This window comes from Limulus polyphemus, unplaced genomic scaffold, assembly GCF_000517525.1.
Source record: "Limulus polyphemus unplaced genomic scaffold, Limulus_polyphemus-2.1.2 Scaffold9865, whole genome shotgun sequence".
NCBI lineage: Eukaryota > Metazoa > Arthropoda > Merostomata > Xiphosura > Limulidae > Limulus > Limulus polyphemus.
The window spans coordinates 4,850-18,753 of NW_013675475.1; the positions used below are offsets into that span (position 1 = coordinate 4,850).

Here is a 13,904-nt window from a genome sequence, read left to right on the forward strand (position 1 = left end):
TTTTTATATTTAACAAAGAGAATAGTAGGACTAGGGGACACAAATATAAATTTTGGCAGGGTAGGAGTCATTTTCAGCCAAGAAAGTTTTATTTTTCTAACAGGGTGGTTGGAATTTGGAACAGGTGGCATTTGGGTGTTGTAGAGGCAGTAAATTTAAGTGAGTTTAAGAGAAAGCTTGATAACTTTATCAGTGATAAGGGCTGGCTTTAAGATTTTAAAAAAATAGTTGTAGTTTAGTTTAGAGGATGGGACAGCCGAGATGGACCAATAGGTTTTTGTTGTTCCTAATCATTATGTTATGTTAACAGTAATTATAAACAAATATTTAACTTCAACAATGCATCAGTTACTTAGGTTATACTGTTATAGTAATATTGTAACTTGAGTCACCAGAAAGATGTAACTAAGAAATACACTTTCATCATATTATAACACATGAACATTTTTTATGCCAATAACACATTTCTAACAACAGTATTTTAACGTTAAAAAGACTTGGCTTCAATAATACACACATTGTTAACAACAGTATTATAACATTAAAAGACTTGACTTCAGTAATGCATACACCGTTAACAACAGTATTGTAACACGTTAAAACGACTTGACTTCAATAATACACACACATTAACCACAATATTGTAACACGTTAAAAAAGACTTGACTTCAATAATACACACATTAACCACAATATTGTAATATTAAAAGACTTGACTTCAGTAGTGCACACGTTGTTAACACCAGTATTGCAGCACATTATAAAATATTTGACTTCAATAATACGCACATTGTTAAAAGCAATATTATAACATAAAATAAGACATGACTTTAGTAATACATATGTTATTACAGGAACAGTATAATACACTAAAGATATAGTTTGGTTAATATGTATTATAATATATTTATAATTTTTCTATGAGAAGAAACAATTAATATTTAGAGAGCAAATTCTCCTAACAATGATGATTCAACTGAAACAATTTTCTAGATTTTTCGTGAAGAAAATCTCAATGTTTATCTCAGAATATGCTTGGACTCTGAACGTTTTTAACATATAGTGATAATAAACATTTTCAATTGAGTAGTTTATATTTGGAATATAAAAAGATATATATATATTAAATTAATATGAAATAAAATACGCAAACATTTCATGTCTATTTTGCGTTTTCGTCGTGTAGATTTTACTTGGAGAAATAGGATATTTTATATTTTCGAGAAGGTCCAGGAAAGTCGTGCGTGTGGGATGTAAAGGATGTAAATTGCACATGATCACTCGTAGGCTTCTTCGATTTACAGGTATGCTTTGGTTTTCATGCCATTTAACCTAGAACATGTTACCATAGTAGCCTCGCTAAGCAACGCGAAAAACAAAATAATTGAAAGCTACTCTTATAGTACTGGATTATTTTGTTGCTAAGGTAAGTCTCAATAATCAGTGAAATAGTTTGTAAATATCTATAACTAAATGTCTGGGTGTCATTCTGTACGTTTACATCTCCAAGTGTCAGTCTATAACGAGTTTCAATGTAAGTGATTGTGTGCCACTCTGTCGCTGTATTAATGTCCATGTGTCACTATTATATCTAACTTTTTGTGTGTCACTCTAAGTGCTAGTCTATTCCTCTAAGTGAACAACTTTCAAGTCTGGGTGTCCATTTGTTACTCTATGTCTAAAAGTCAATGTGTCATTATCTAACGAATTGAACTGATCATGTGTCACACTATTTTTCAGACTGTCTATCTGTCAGTCTATGTGTTCGTGTATTACTGTGTATCCACAGTTGCTAATCTAAGTGTTCGTGTATAACTGTGTATCCACAGTGCTAATCTAAGTGTTCGTGTATTACTGTGTATCCACATTGCTATGCAGCTTAACGACGAGACTGGAGAAAATCAATATATATATATATATTTGTTTCAAGAATAATAAAAAATCCGTTAATTATTATCTTAACACAGTTCATATGCAACTTATATCTTTTAAAAAGTATTTCCTTTAAATGCACATTTAATTGTTGTGAATAAAGGGTTGAGATCCATACAATATATGGTTTATCTACAATCATGTACATTTCCCTTCATTGTGTTTAATTATTGTGAACAAAGAATTGAGATCCATAAAATATATGGTTTATCTACAATCATGTACATTTCCCTTCATTGTGTTTGATTGTTGTGAACAAAGGGTTAAGATCCATACAATATATGGTTTATCTACAATTATGTACATTTCCCTTCATTGTGTGTTTGACTGTTGTGAACAAAGGGTTAAGATCCATACAATATATGGTTTATCTACAATTATGTACATTTCCCTTCATTGTGTTTAATTGTTGTGAACAAAGAATTGAGATCCATAAAATATATGGTATATCTACAATTATGTACATTTCCCTTCATTGTGTGTTTGATTGTTGTAAACAAAGAATTGAGATCCATAAAATATATGGTATATCTACAACAACAATCAAACACACAATGAAGGGAAATGTACATAACTAAACAAAGAATTGAGATCCATAAAATAGATGGTATATCTACAATTATGTACATTTCCCTTCATTGTGTGTTTGATTGTTGTGAACAAAGAATTGAGATCCATACAATATATGGTTTATCTACAATTATGTACATTTCCCTTCATTGTGTGTTTGATTGTTGTAAAACCTTTTTTTTTCATCTTTTCTGAACAATCAGGAACTTTTCTATTCGGACTGCTTTGTACCAGTATCTTGACGGATGGCCTTAAGATGGCCACTGGTCGACCAAGACCATACTTCTTTGAGGCCTGCAACGTGAGTAAAGACGTGGTGAGCTCCAACTGTCTTTCCTTAAGTTCCTGTAGCGCCTCTGGTGATCTTAGAGAAGCTAGGTATGTTTAAAAGTTTTACCTTTGAGGAGGAGTACTATGCGTTGTGTAGATTCCCGCTGATACACCAACCTTGATCCTGTTTAACAAGAACTTTTAATACACTAACATTAATCACTGAGTAAGAACATTCTTTATAGATCCTTTCTTTATGTTCTAGGGCGTCCTTACTATTGCTTGAAATTATTTTCGTTTGAACATTGAATGTGTTTTAAATACGATTTTTCCTAATCTATTACAGATTAAGCTTTCCTTCGTTCTACGCCTCACTTTCAGCTTACACAGGAGTATTTGTAATGGTAAGTTGAAAATATAAGTGTTTCTATCTGGACATTAATCTCAGATTGAACACCAATTGCTAAAATTAACAACATATTTGAACTACGGCACATTATATTATAAACATACAATCAGTTAAATAAACTTTTTAGCATCTTCCTTTTATGGTTTATAAACTAAGTCTAGACCATGGTTGCTCCTGGATAAGAGACTGGATTGAAAAGGGACTTCTTATGGCTTGTAAATGATCTTTGAGAGAGGAAGGCTGTTTCTGCCATTGGCAACTTTCACTGTCCCGAAAGGGTTTTACCAGAAGATTTGAGCCCTGCTCAGGATACTTTGAGAAAGACAGAGTTTAAAGTAATGTTGCAGGCTATGTTTTTGTTATTTCGATTTTTTGTTCACTAGAGAGAGAGAGTTTTCCACGACTTACTGATTGTGTGAGGACTAGAATTTTCTTGAAAATTTGAGCCTCGTGTGACCGTTCATGAAATAATGTAACAATATACAACAGTGTATACTGGAGTGAGTGAGTTAGTCTGTTCGCCAGTGATTCGGGTAGTTCAATTAGTGTATTCGTGAGTAATTCAGTCATTCAGTTAGTTATTTAGTGATTAAACAGTTAGTAAGTGAGTCAGTCAGCGTGTTTGTTATCGATGATTAGGGATGAAATTGGACAAGAAAGTGACTTCACCTTCATTTGCGAGTTATGCATACTATTAATTTCAGAATTTCTGTTGAAATGTTGTTTGTGAAGTTAGGCCCACTACATGTAACCTGTAGTCTGTATAAAATATTACCGAAAAAGTAAATTAAAATATTGATGGAGACGTAAACTCCAAATTTGTACAATTCTGTACGCAAACATGCCAAAGGACGCGCAGAGGCGTAGCCAGGGGGGGGGGGGCATAGTCCCCCTGAAAAATCTAGTCATATTGTTTTTTAGCTTTTATATAGAATAAACTCGTTTTGTATCGTTTAATAAGAAAATAAAACTTCTATAAACACTATTAAATTTGATTTGTTTTGTTTTAATGACCATGTAATTAACATTTTAGATAAATTTCAGCTTTTTAATTTATAGCCCCCCTTTAAAATTTCCTGCCCTCACCGAGTGAAAAACCTGGCTACTCGTGTTAAGGAACTAACAGAATACTGTTAACACTTACATTTCATAATTATACAGCTGTAACGTATTGTATCTTTGGCCGGGTTATTCGGTAAAAATATTGGGAAATCCAGTCCACTTAACGATAACAAACTGTTATATCTTCTAAGTGATTTTTGTGCAGTGCCACACGTGACGTTCCACACAACATAAACAAACTACCAACTGATAGCACGAGAAATGGACGCAGTAGTCTGGAGGCCCTGACGGCTAGAACACAATGGACGTAGCTCTGAAGGACCAAGAATGATTATTTTATCTTCGGTAACAAAGTGCCAAGACTTTCTAAAAAGTTGATATATGTTTAATACCTCAAACAGATAAATGTCAGGCTGGTTTCTTGGGGGAGTTGTGGCAGCTTATATTGTAAGTACCATCTCTTTCACTTTAAATATAGCAAAAGTCTGATTTCTTGGGGGAGTTGTGGCAGCTTATATTGTAAGAACCATCTCTTTCACTTTAAATATAGCAACAGGCTGGTTTCTTAGGGGAGTTGTGGCAGCTTATATTGTAAGAACCATCTCTTTCACTTTAAATATAGCAACAGTCTGGTTTCTTGGGGAGTTGTGGCAGCTTATATTGTAAGAACCATCTCTTTCACTTTAAATATAGCAAATGGCTGGTTTCTTCGGGGAGCTGTGGTAGCTTACTTAGTAAGTGTTAACGATAGCTCTTATCATTTACATAGGAAATAACATTTACGTACAATATGAACGGAGGAACCGAGGCCAGCATTGTATAATTACTAAAACAATGAATATAAACAAACTCAATACTTATATTCAAGCTTCAGATAGCCGTCACAAAGTAACAGATTTATTTATCAAATCAAACTACTTCAGGTAGTTAATAAATTAACATTCAGGTTTAGAATGTGAGAAGTTGTGGTTATTTAATAATAGAAACTTTCTGGATAAAACAAGACTTTTTTTTTAAGTTGTTCACCTTTGAACATTTTTGTTTTTTCAGTGTATCTTCACTTTGAGATCCTTCCATGAGCATCATCAATTGAAGAGAAAATGTTGTCATCCAAAAAAAACACCGGGTTCTTCCCAATGAAGCGAAAGAGGCCTCTTTTTTTTCGATACTTCCGAATTCCTCATGTATCGTACCAAAATTCACAGGTTCAGAGGTTATCTAATGCTGATCTGAGTACGAATTATTCGCTAACTTCCATTTCTCGAACACAGTCTTTCCCATCATATATGCATAACTTCAATGGATAACGAGACACCCAAATGAACAAGCTTTTTGAATGATGACGACAAAAGATTATTTGCTGTCCTAATAATGATTATTTGTTTCCTATTGAGTTCATTGGTAATATTTAATTACAGTTTTCCGTTTTGGTTTCAGCTTATTTGAGCAGTATTAAAATAAATGAAGTGGTAAGAAGCCGTCTATAATTATTCACGAATAATTTTGGAATAATCTCATCTAACCTCCAGAAGAAATCTGTTATTTTTAGTACCCTCTTTAGCATTTATTTCATATTTAAGGGAATTGAATGCCACTTTGTGTGATAAGCCCTAGATTCAGTATTAATTGTAATAATAAAAACAAAAATTTCAATGAGTACAATGATATTTTGAAATATTTTTATGAATTATGACTTACTCGGACTGGGATTTTGGAGGCTCATAACAAATCAAGGATAGAATAAAAATCGAAGCTTACAGTGTAATTATCAAAATAAATGTAGATAATCTTTTCCTGTCTAAAAACACTAATATCACTGATTATTTAACGAGTTAATTTACGTACGGCGACATCTATTGAGTATATTGAAAAGTTTACATTACAACCACTTAGTAGCTCAGCGGTAAGTCTGATGGCTTAAAACGCTAAATAATCAGGTTTCTATACCTGTGGTAAGCACAATACAGATAACTAATTGTATGGCTTTGTAGTTAACAATAAATAAACAAACACACAAGGGTTAAAATTCCTAGCTCACGTGTATATTTTTAATCTTAATTTTTGTATTGTGCAATGAACAATTCTTCGAACATATACATTGTTACCTCTTACAATATAATGGATCACACAAATTTATACTTATAATGATAACTGCAAATATTTTAAAAATTATAATATCAGTGCGTCCATCTATAGGATACGTTTCTAAAATAAGAAATAAAAACCTTTCACTAGCGTTCTTTTTTATACAATATTTTGTAAAATCTAAATAAAACTAAAAAAAAGTTCGAAAATCATTTAAACGGTAAACACGAATAAAAAAAAAGTGTTAATGATGAGCAGAATACTTGTTGAAGAGGTAGGGGTCATCAACTATTCAGATTATACTGGTTTTGCTATCGTCATTCGGAACGTGGAAGAAGCTTAGTGCAGATGGCAGCATGTCCGAAAATACATGAAAAACATATTTATTATTATTATTTTAAAGGCACTAACGTTTCAGAGACCACTTTACGTGTGACGTAATGATACGTGCCTACACTGCAGTCTTACTTCAACGTAGGACTATTTATTGTTGAAAACTGTAGAACCTTAAACTCACTTAACCCATATAGTGTTCTTACACAGAGTAATAACAAATAAAAAAGCATTATAATAGAATAATTATATTTCATCAATATTCTTCTAATGAGGTTCGGCATGGTGTGGTAACACCCCTTCACTAATCTCAATCGAGACATTTGCCTATAAACCTGCTTGGCGACCCTATAAATAGCCCAAGGTTATCTCGACTTCTTTCACGATATCACAAGAGAATATACCGAAGAGAACACCCCAGTGATAAGACATCAAGTATTAATGAAGAACAAAAGGTTATCCCATTTTCTTACCATAAGCCACGGAAAATATTTGCATTTTCTTTTATGTCAAAGCTACTATGGCTATTTTATGTCATCCCTTATTTTGAGCTACTGACCAGTGACCAGAGGATAACAGCTAATCAGCAGCATCCCAGTAACTACTTACTATCCACGCTTAATTAACTGTCACCCCCACTTTAAAGTATACTGAATATTTTGTGATATTGAACCTGACTCGACTGTTCCGCAATTCAGAACTCTACCACATTTTTTTACCCGTGCTCTCACAGAAACGAAAACCATCAGAAAATTTGGCGATTGGACAGTATATTTGGGTTGTTCAATGAACTTATTAATTCAACAAAGAGACAGTTTTGTAGTTATATTTATTTGTTTGTGTGTTTTACCAGAAAACCTTCACGACACTTGATGAGTGTGTTGTTCAATAACCACAATTTTCTTGAAAGTTTTAGGAACGGATTTGAACAATATAAAATGCATTTTAGGTGAGACCATATTGACTTTCGATTGATTATTGAGTAAGCCAGTTAGTTAAGCGCTCTAATTTTTAAGTTTGTGTTTTCAACAAACTGATTGAGATAAGAAAAGTACAATTCACAAGAAAAAATTAGCAAAGTAGTGGAATTTATATTTATACTTACCTCTGATCTCCCTGACGTACAAATAAAAATGAAAAGACAGAGAGCTCACTCCATTTTTTTTATTATTTATTTATATAGTATTAAATGTTTAAAGTTAAAATCATCAGTAAGATAGAATATGATAGGGAATGGATTAATCCCAGTATAATAATTATGATATGTAATATAAAAAGTAAAACTGTAAATTTACTAAAAGTGTGACAGTTGTATTAAGCATTTTGTCACGACAGCGGAAGTCATGCGACGCTGGAGTTTCTCGAAGGATCATGAATTTTCCTGGCAACACTAGTTTGTTCGAGGCGCCCTCTTTTTTAGTATATAAGCCTAGCGAGAAAAACCAGCGCGATTAAAGAGATATAGATAGATATTAAAGTGCTGGATAATTGAGTCAAGTGAACAGTAGGCACTGTAAGTAAAGTGTGTGAATCACTGTAATTTATAGCATGTGTTATAAAAGTTGTTACGCGTATTACAAAGTTTGTATCGAGAAAGAATAAACTAGTTTTAATCAAGAAAGGACTTATATCGCAGAAGTTTCTCGGAAATAATTTTTACCGGAAATTATCAAACAAGTAGATACGTAACAATACTTTTCTGCATGCTTTTTATCGTTTAGTCTGTTGCTGTGTTTTGTAGATCGGGTGGTGTTAGGATCATTAGTCACTACGAAAACAAACCAATCGCATTACAAATGTGGTGTACCTCGGACACTAATGAATTGATAACAGGTATTTAAATGTAAAGCGAAATATTGAGCAATACAAGATACATCCTGTAGGTATAGATCGTTATTTTATTTGTGTTAATAATAATTGCGTTAAGAAAAAAATTTATATTAAGTTATTTACTTAACCTGGCGATACTATTTAATTGCAAAGTACGCTCTAATAATATTAACTAGGGTTAGGCCTATTGGCTGTGTTGTAACATTAGTAGGTGTTCACGGCAACATATCAATAAAACTATAGTATATTGTAATCTAGAATTTTTTATGGAATACAACAATTTGAAATCTAAAGATAATAACAAATGTATTAAAAAAAACAAAAACAATAGTTAGAAAAGAATAAATATATTTGATAGCTAAATTTTAGTCAATGGTAGGGTGGCCGAGCGGTCTAAGGCGCTGGTTTAAGGCACCAGTCTCTTCGGAGGCGCGGGTTCGAATCCCGCCCCTGCCAATAATATTTTGATCTCAAAATTTTTGAAATTCTAATATCTTTATTTACATACTGAGATTGATAATTGAATTGTCGTATAACAAAAAATTTATATGAACAATAACGAAAAATAAAGTCGTATACTGTATATGTGATTTTTCCTAATGGAAGATGGGCCAATATGTTAGATATGATTACATATTCTTCCCGTTGTAATTACGAAAGTTTGAAAAACTGTGCTACTTATGTTAACATATTTTAATTAGGTAGCTAATTCAGATTACATTTGAGGTATGTTCGAGTTACTATTTCCAGTAACTACCAGATTTACATGTTAGGAAACATTATATTCCTTACTTAATTTCTTCTTAAGTTCTTGAAGAGATTGTTTTGCCTAATTTCAACGTCAACGTTGTGACCTCATGTAACTTGTTACTACTTTTTTTTTCTTCTATATTATCAAAAATAAAATAATTTATAACTTCAGTTTGGTTTGTTTTGAATTTTGCGCAAAGCTACTCGAGGGCTATCTGCGCTAGTCGTCCCTAATTTAGCGATGATACACTAGTCAACACCACCCACCACCAACTCCTCGGCTACTCTTTTACCAACGAATAGTGAGATTAACTGTAATTTTATAACACTCCCACAGTTGTAAGGGCGAACATGTTCGGTAATGGGAATTGAAACCCGTGACCCGCAGATTGCGAGTCGAGCGCTCTTACCACCAGGCCTAAAACAACTTGAACCACTTTAATTAAGAAAACAAAGATGGAAACAGTTGTAATTTATTAACAGAATCGGTTCCTTAAACCAGTGTTCTAGATCTCTCGGACATCCTATTACTTCTTGTGAAATTCTTTTAAAATTAGAAATATTTAATTAGACTGGTGGTCAGAGCTAGGAAATCTGTGAACTGCAGAAACATGTATTTTACGTTGTTTTAGACTGTAGGGCTCGGAAAGTCTGTAAACTTCAGAAACTTACATTATACGTTGGTTTATAGCTGGGAAGTCTGAGTGTTTCTCTTATAGCAAAGCCACACCGGGACAGTCCGCTGTGTTTACCGAGGGGAATCAAACCGCTGATTTTAGCATTATAAATGGGAAGACTTACTGCTGTCGCACCGGTGGATGGTATTGGTTAGAGGAATCATAAAAATTGTTACAAATATATTATAATTTTGGTTATGCAAAAATCGAAAGAATTATTTACAGAATACATACACTGCAGTAAAGTATTTTAATTTCAAACTATGGATATGTAACGTGTTGTTAACAGAAATAGACACAAAAAGTAAGTGATGTAGCAAAAATAAAATCTTCAAAAATGTTTTTCACTCGTCCGCGACAGGATTCGAACCTGCAATCTTCTGATCCGAAGTCAGACGCCTTATCCATTAGGCCACGCGGACATGATATGGGAAGTATAATGTTTTATTGTATGCTGTATTTCATGATAAAACTTTATGTTTTAAATTGATGGTTGTGATTTATTACAAGAGATAAACATTTTAAATATTTTTTTTTCACACGTGTATTAAATGAATCATGCCTAAGTTATAAGTAATATGCAATTATTTTATAATACATAAACAGGGATTTTGTTTTGTTGATTTTATGGCTAAATGAATAAATATGAAAAAATGTGTTAACTCATTCCCGTGTCAAGTGATCAGTAAGTTATCGTTATAGAATTTATTTTAATTCAGGATTCTCAATTTATATTCTTATAAAGTATTTCGTCTCCTTGAGAGCCAGCGGTAAGTATACGGACTTATAAAACTATTATCTGGGGTTCGATTCCTCACAGTGGATATCGCGCAGAAGGCCCAATATGTAGCTTTACAGTAAAAACAACGAAAATGAAGTATTTCACTTTTAGCAAAAGAATGGTCAAACTCGCTTATAGGGGAAAGCAATCAGAAACTATATGTATCAGTAAACAGTAGTAAATCTACCGGTAAATAACTCCCATAAGCACCGGACCATCCTGAGTTCCAAATCGTGCAGAAAAATATTTAAAGAAAGAAATAAAGACCTAGTATTACATTCATTAAAAAAACATGTTTAAGCTTAATAAAGGTACCAAAAAAAATGTATTTATATTTTCTAAAATAAAGATTATAAAAATTTTAGAAAAATATTTCTTTATGTATATAAGATACAATTTTTGATTTTATTTATTTTTGCTGACGTATATAATGCAGATACAGGCCAGCCCAATAAAATTGTTGTACAATGTAACTAACATTTGTGTTTGATCGGTGTAAATTTTTTATGAAGAATTATTTATTTTACTAAAAACGGTCTTAACTTCGGATTTATATATTTGTATTTTTATATAATTTAGATATTTATAATTAATTTAGATCTAATTGTGTTTTTCTCTAGACTATTCGTTCGTTATGATACATTCTCGAAGTGGCGCTGTGGTACAACCTATGAAATGTTAGATCCTGGGGATTCCGAATTTGTAACGTTTCATACGTAGTACACTCGATGATGTGTATTGATTACAACTACGGAGCGCGCCTAAAGAAACTCGTAAGTTTATCATTTGTTTACAAAGTATGTATGATCACAAAAATTCAAAGATTTATCTTAGAAGCCTCCAAAAATTTAAAGAACGTGAAAATGAAACAAAGACAAAGTATATATTTTATAAGGGATCATAGTACGTAAATACTAATAATTCCCAATCCATTATTCGATTCCCACTCTTGTGACTTAGTTATACCAATTTCAGGGTATTCCACGGTCCACCCCTCATCAGTAACCCTGTAAAGCGGTATGACTCGGTCACATGCAGTAAATTAGGCTTCGTATTTATTTTTATTACTTTAATTAAACAGCTTTTCTGGTAAATAATTCAGAAGGAAAACTGAGTGCTAGTAGCATTAATGCTACATATTCTTCAAATTCTATATAAACATAGGCTCTTTGTGGGGAATAAAAGACCAATAATCAAACACTATACATGTCTTCCAGTAATGTACAAAAGGATGAATTAGGCGAAAATACTGGGTACGCCTAAAAACAAGCTTAGTCAAACGGTTGTCAGCCTAGTATCGCATATATATATATATATATATATATTATATATAGTAAATGTATTAACTTGAATAATTAATTGCTTCATTGGAATGTAGAATGTGTCAAGTGGGTGGGCCAGAATGTTCACGAGTGTAGACTATGTGTAGACTATTCATTGACATAGTCAATCAAAGAAAGCACTCCTACGTCCATTTTACTGTATGTTGAAGTCAGCTATTACAATAAAGCTCAAATAAGCGACCTTAGAGTAGAACAAGCCGGAAGAACCGCCGCTTTCGACTCTCAAAGAATTAAAGCGATTTGGTAGAAAGACAAGCCAGCCAGAACAATCTGACCAAAATAACATCATAACCAAGAGCGGTGAACAGAAGCAACGGTTTCTGATTATCTTGCAGGCCTGAGAGTTCAAATCAGAACTACTGCCATATATCGGATTGGATCCGTTTATTACAAGCTGACTTGGCAACATTGTTATGTATACAGTATGAAACTCGCCTATCATGGCCTATTATCATGCTCACAAGCATTACAAGAAAAACAAACATTATAACGCATTGTGGTTGGTTGACCGGCAGGATCTAGGCCAATTTCATCATCACATTGATTGCACAGAAGTTCGCCATTTTGCTTAATTGAATGACAACTTTTTTAGGTGAGCATGACCCCTCCCCCCGTCTTTCCAGTAGGCGACTGTCTTCTGCATTCTCAGCTCTTACCTTGCACTCAAAAATTTTATTTCTTCAAACAGATTCATACAAATTACAGTCCTGGAGTTGGTGATACCCCAAACTTTCATTTTGTTTGTTTCTTTGCTGTGAAGTACTAAGCTATACAATGAACTGTCTGTGCTCTGTCCACCGTAGGTATCGAAATTCGATTTTTAAACTTGTAAGGCCGAGACTTCATTTTGAAAGCAGAACGTACTTGTATCATTAGAAAGGAATATTAACAAATATTCAAAGAAGAAATCTGCAAAGCTACGTAATGAAAAAGTTGACCCACAATACATCTTAGCTTAGTATTACTAATGATAAATTAATTAAGTTTATAAATATGATTTTTTCTTCATTTTAGCCGCGGCACAGCGGCTCATAGAATAGCTCTAAGTTTTTCAAGTACAAACTTTCAGCTCAAAGCTCCGTCATCTTTTGACCGATTTGAGATCTGATTTCAGTTTTGGACTCAAGATGGCCATCCCTTTCGTTTGATGTATTTGACTACGCCCAAGGTCTCATAGATTAATTTATTTTAATCATGCCTAAAATAATTTCTATTTTAGGGTAGGTTCCTAGAGATCCTGGTGAGTAGTAAAATCGAATAGGGTATATGCGCTCCCCACGCTTAATTTCCATTGTTGGCGCACAAAAATATAGCTAATAAAAAAAAAAAAAAAAGGTCTAAGATAATTTACTCTAATTCTGCTTAAAAGAATTTCAACTGCCGCGGCTATTGAGGATTTCCCTCTTTTTTATTTTAGCAAAAGAGAAATTGTGAGTCGTAATGTCAAGATTTGTATATATAACAGGACTAATTACTTATAGTATTTTGGCACTTGTGTATAAAGTTAAAATCATAAAAAATATTCAACGTTAAACTGATACACAATTAAAAACGTGAAAACATGTAGAGTCGTCAACTTTTTAAAGGCCATAGATAAGCCTAAATAAAATGGTTTTAATTGTGTATCAGTTTAACGTTGAATATTATTTATGATTTTAGGACTAATTATTTATTACACTTTAACAAGAATTACAGCTTGCTTAATGTACAGTAGTCCTGGACTGTATTGCAAATCAGCAAAACTCAATTTAAGCCGGTAGGTAGCGCTTGCAAGAAATTTGGATATGTGTTTGAAATATCTATCCAAAATGGCACAAATATTCGATAGGAGTGACTATGAGACAATGTTTTCTTCTAATCCA

At 32.9% G+C, this 13,904-nt stretch overlaps 1 protein-coding gene, 1 long non-coding RNA gene and 2 other non-coding genes across 7 annotated transcripts in view; 3 read left to right on the plus strand and 1 right to left on the minus strand.

The window, feature by feature from the left end:
* LOC111083500 (phospholipid phosphatase-related protein type 1-like) overlaps window positions 1–3,953 on the plus strand; it is an 8,115-nt gene extending 4,162 nt beyond the window's left edge. For 3 of the 4 annotated variants that reach the window (XM_022380073.1, XM_022380075.1, XM_022380076.1), the window contains exons 4-6: window positions 1,187–1,304; window positions 2,706–2,880; window positions 3,119–3,953. In XM_022380073.1, the coding sequence (XP_022235781.1) occupies window positions 1,187–1,304; window positions 2,706–2,880; window positions 3,119–3,185 (360 nt within the window). In that variant the 3' untranslated portion in view covers window positions 3,186–3,953. The remainder of the gene's footprint in view (window positions 1–1,186; window positions 1,305–2,705; window positions 2,881–3,118) is intronic. The other variant, XM_022380072.1, reaches the window with a different exon arrangement.
* A 784-nt stretch (window positions 3,954–4,737) lies between these two features.
* On the plus strand, window positions 4,738–5,663 carry LOC111083499. The gene is made up of 2 exons (XR_002609067.1): window positions 4,738–4,834; window positions 5,294–5,663. It is a non-coding gene; the product is annotated as an uncharacterized LOC111083499 (long non-coding RNA).
* Window positions 5,664–8,865: 3,202 nt separating this feature from the next.
* Trnal-aag lies at window positions 8,866–8,947 on the plus strand. Its single transcript has one exon. It is a non-coding gene; the product is annotated as a tRNA-Leu (tRNA).
* Window positions 8,948–10,267: 1,320 nt separating this feature from the next.
* Trnar-ucg lies at window positions 10,268–10,340 on the minus strand. The gene has a single exon. It is a non-coding gene; the product is annotated as a tRNA-Arg (tRNA).
* Window positions 10,341–13,904: the final 3,564 nt, after the last annotated feature.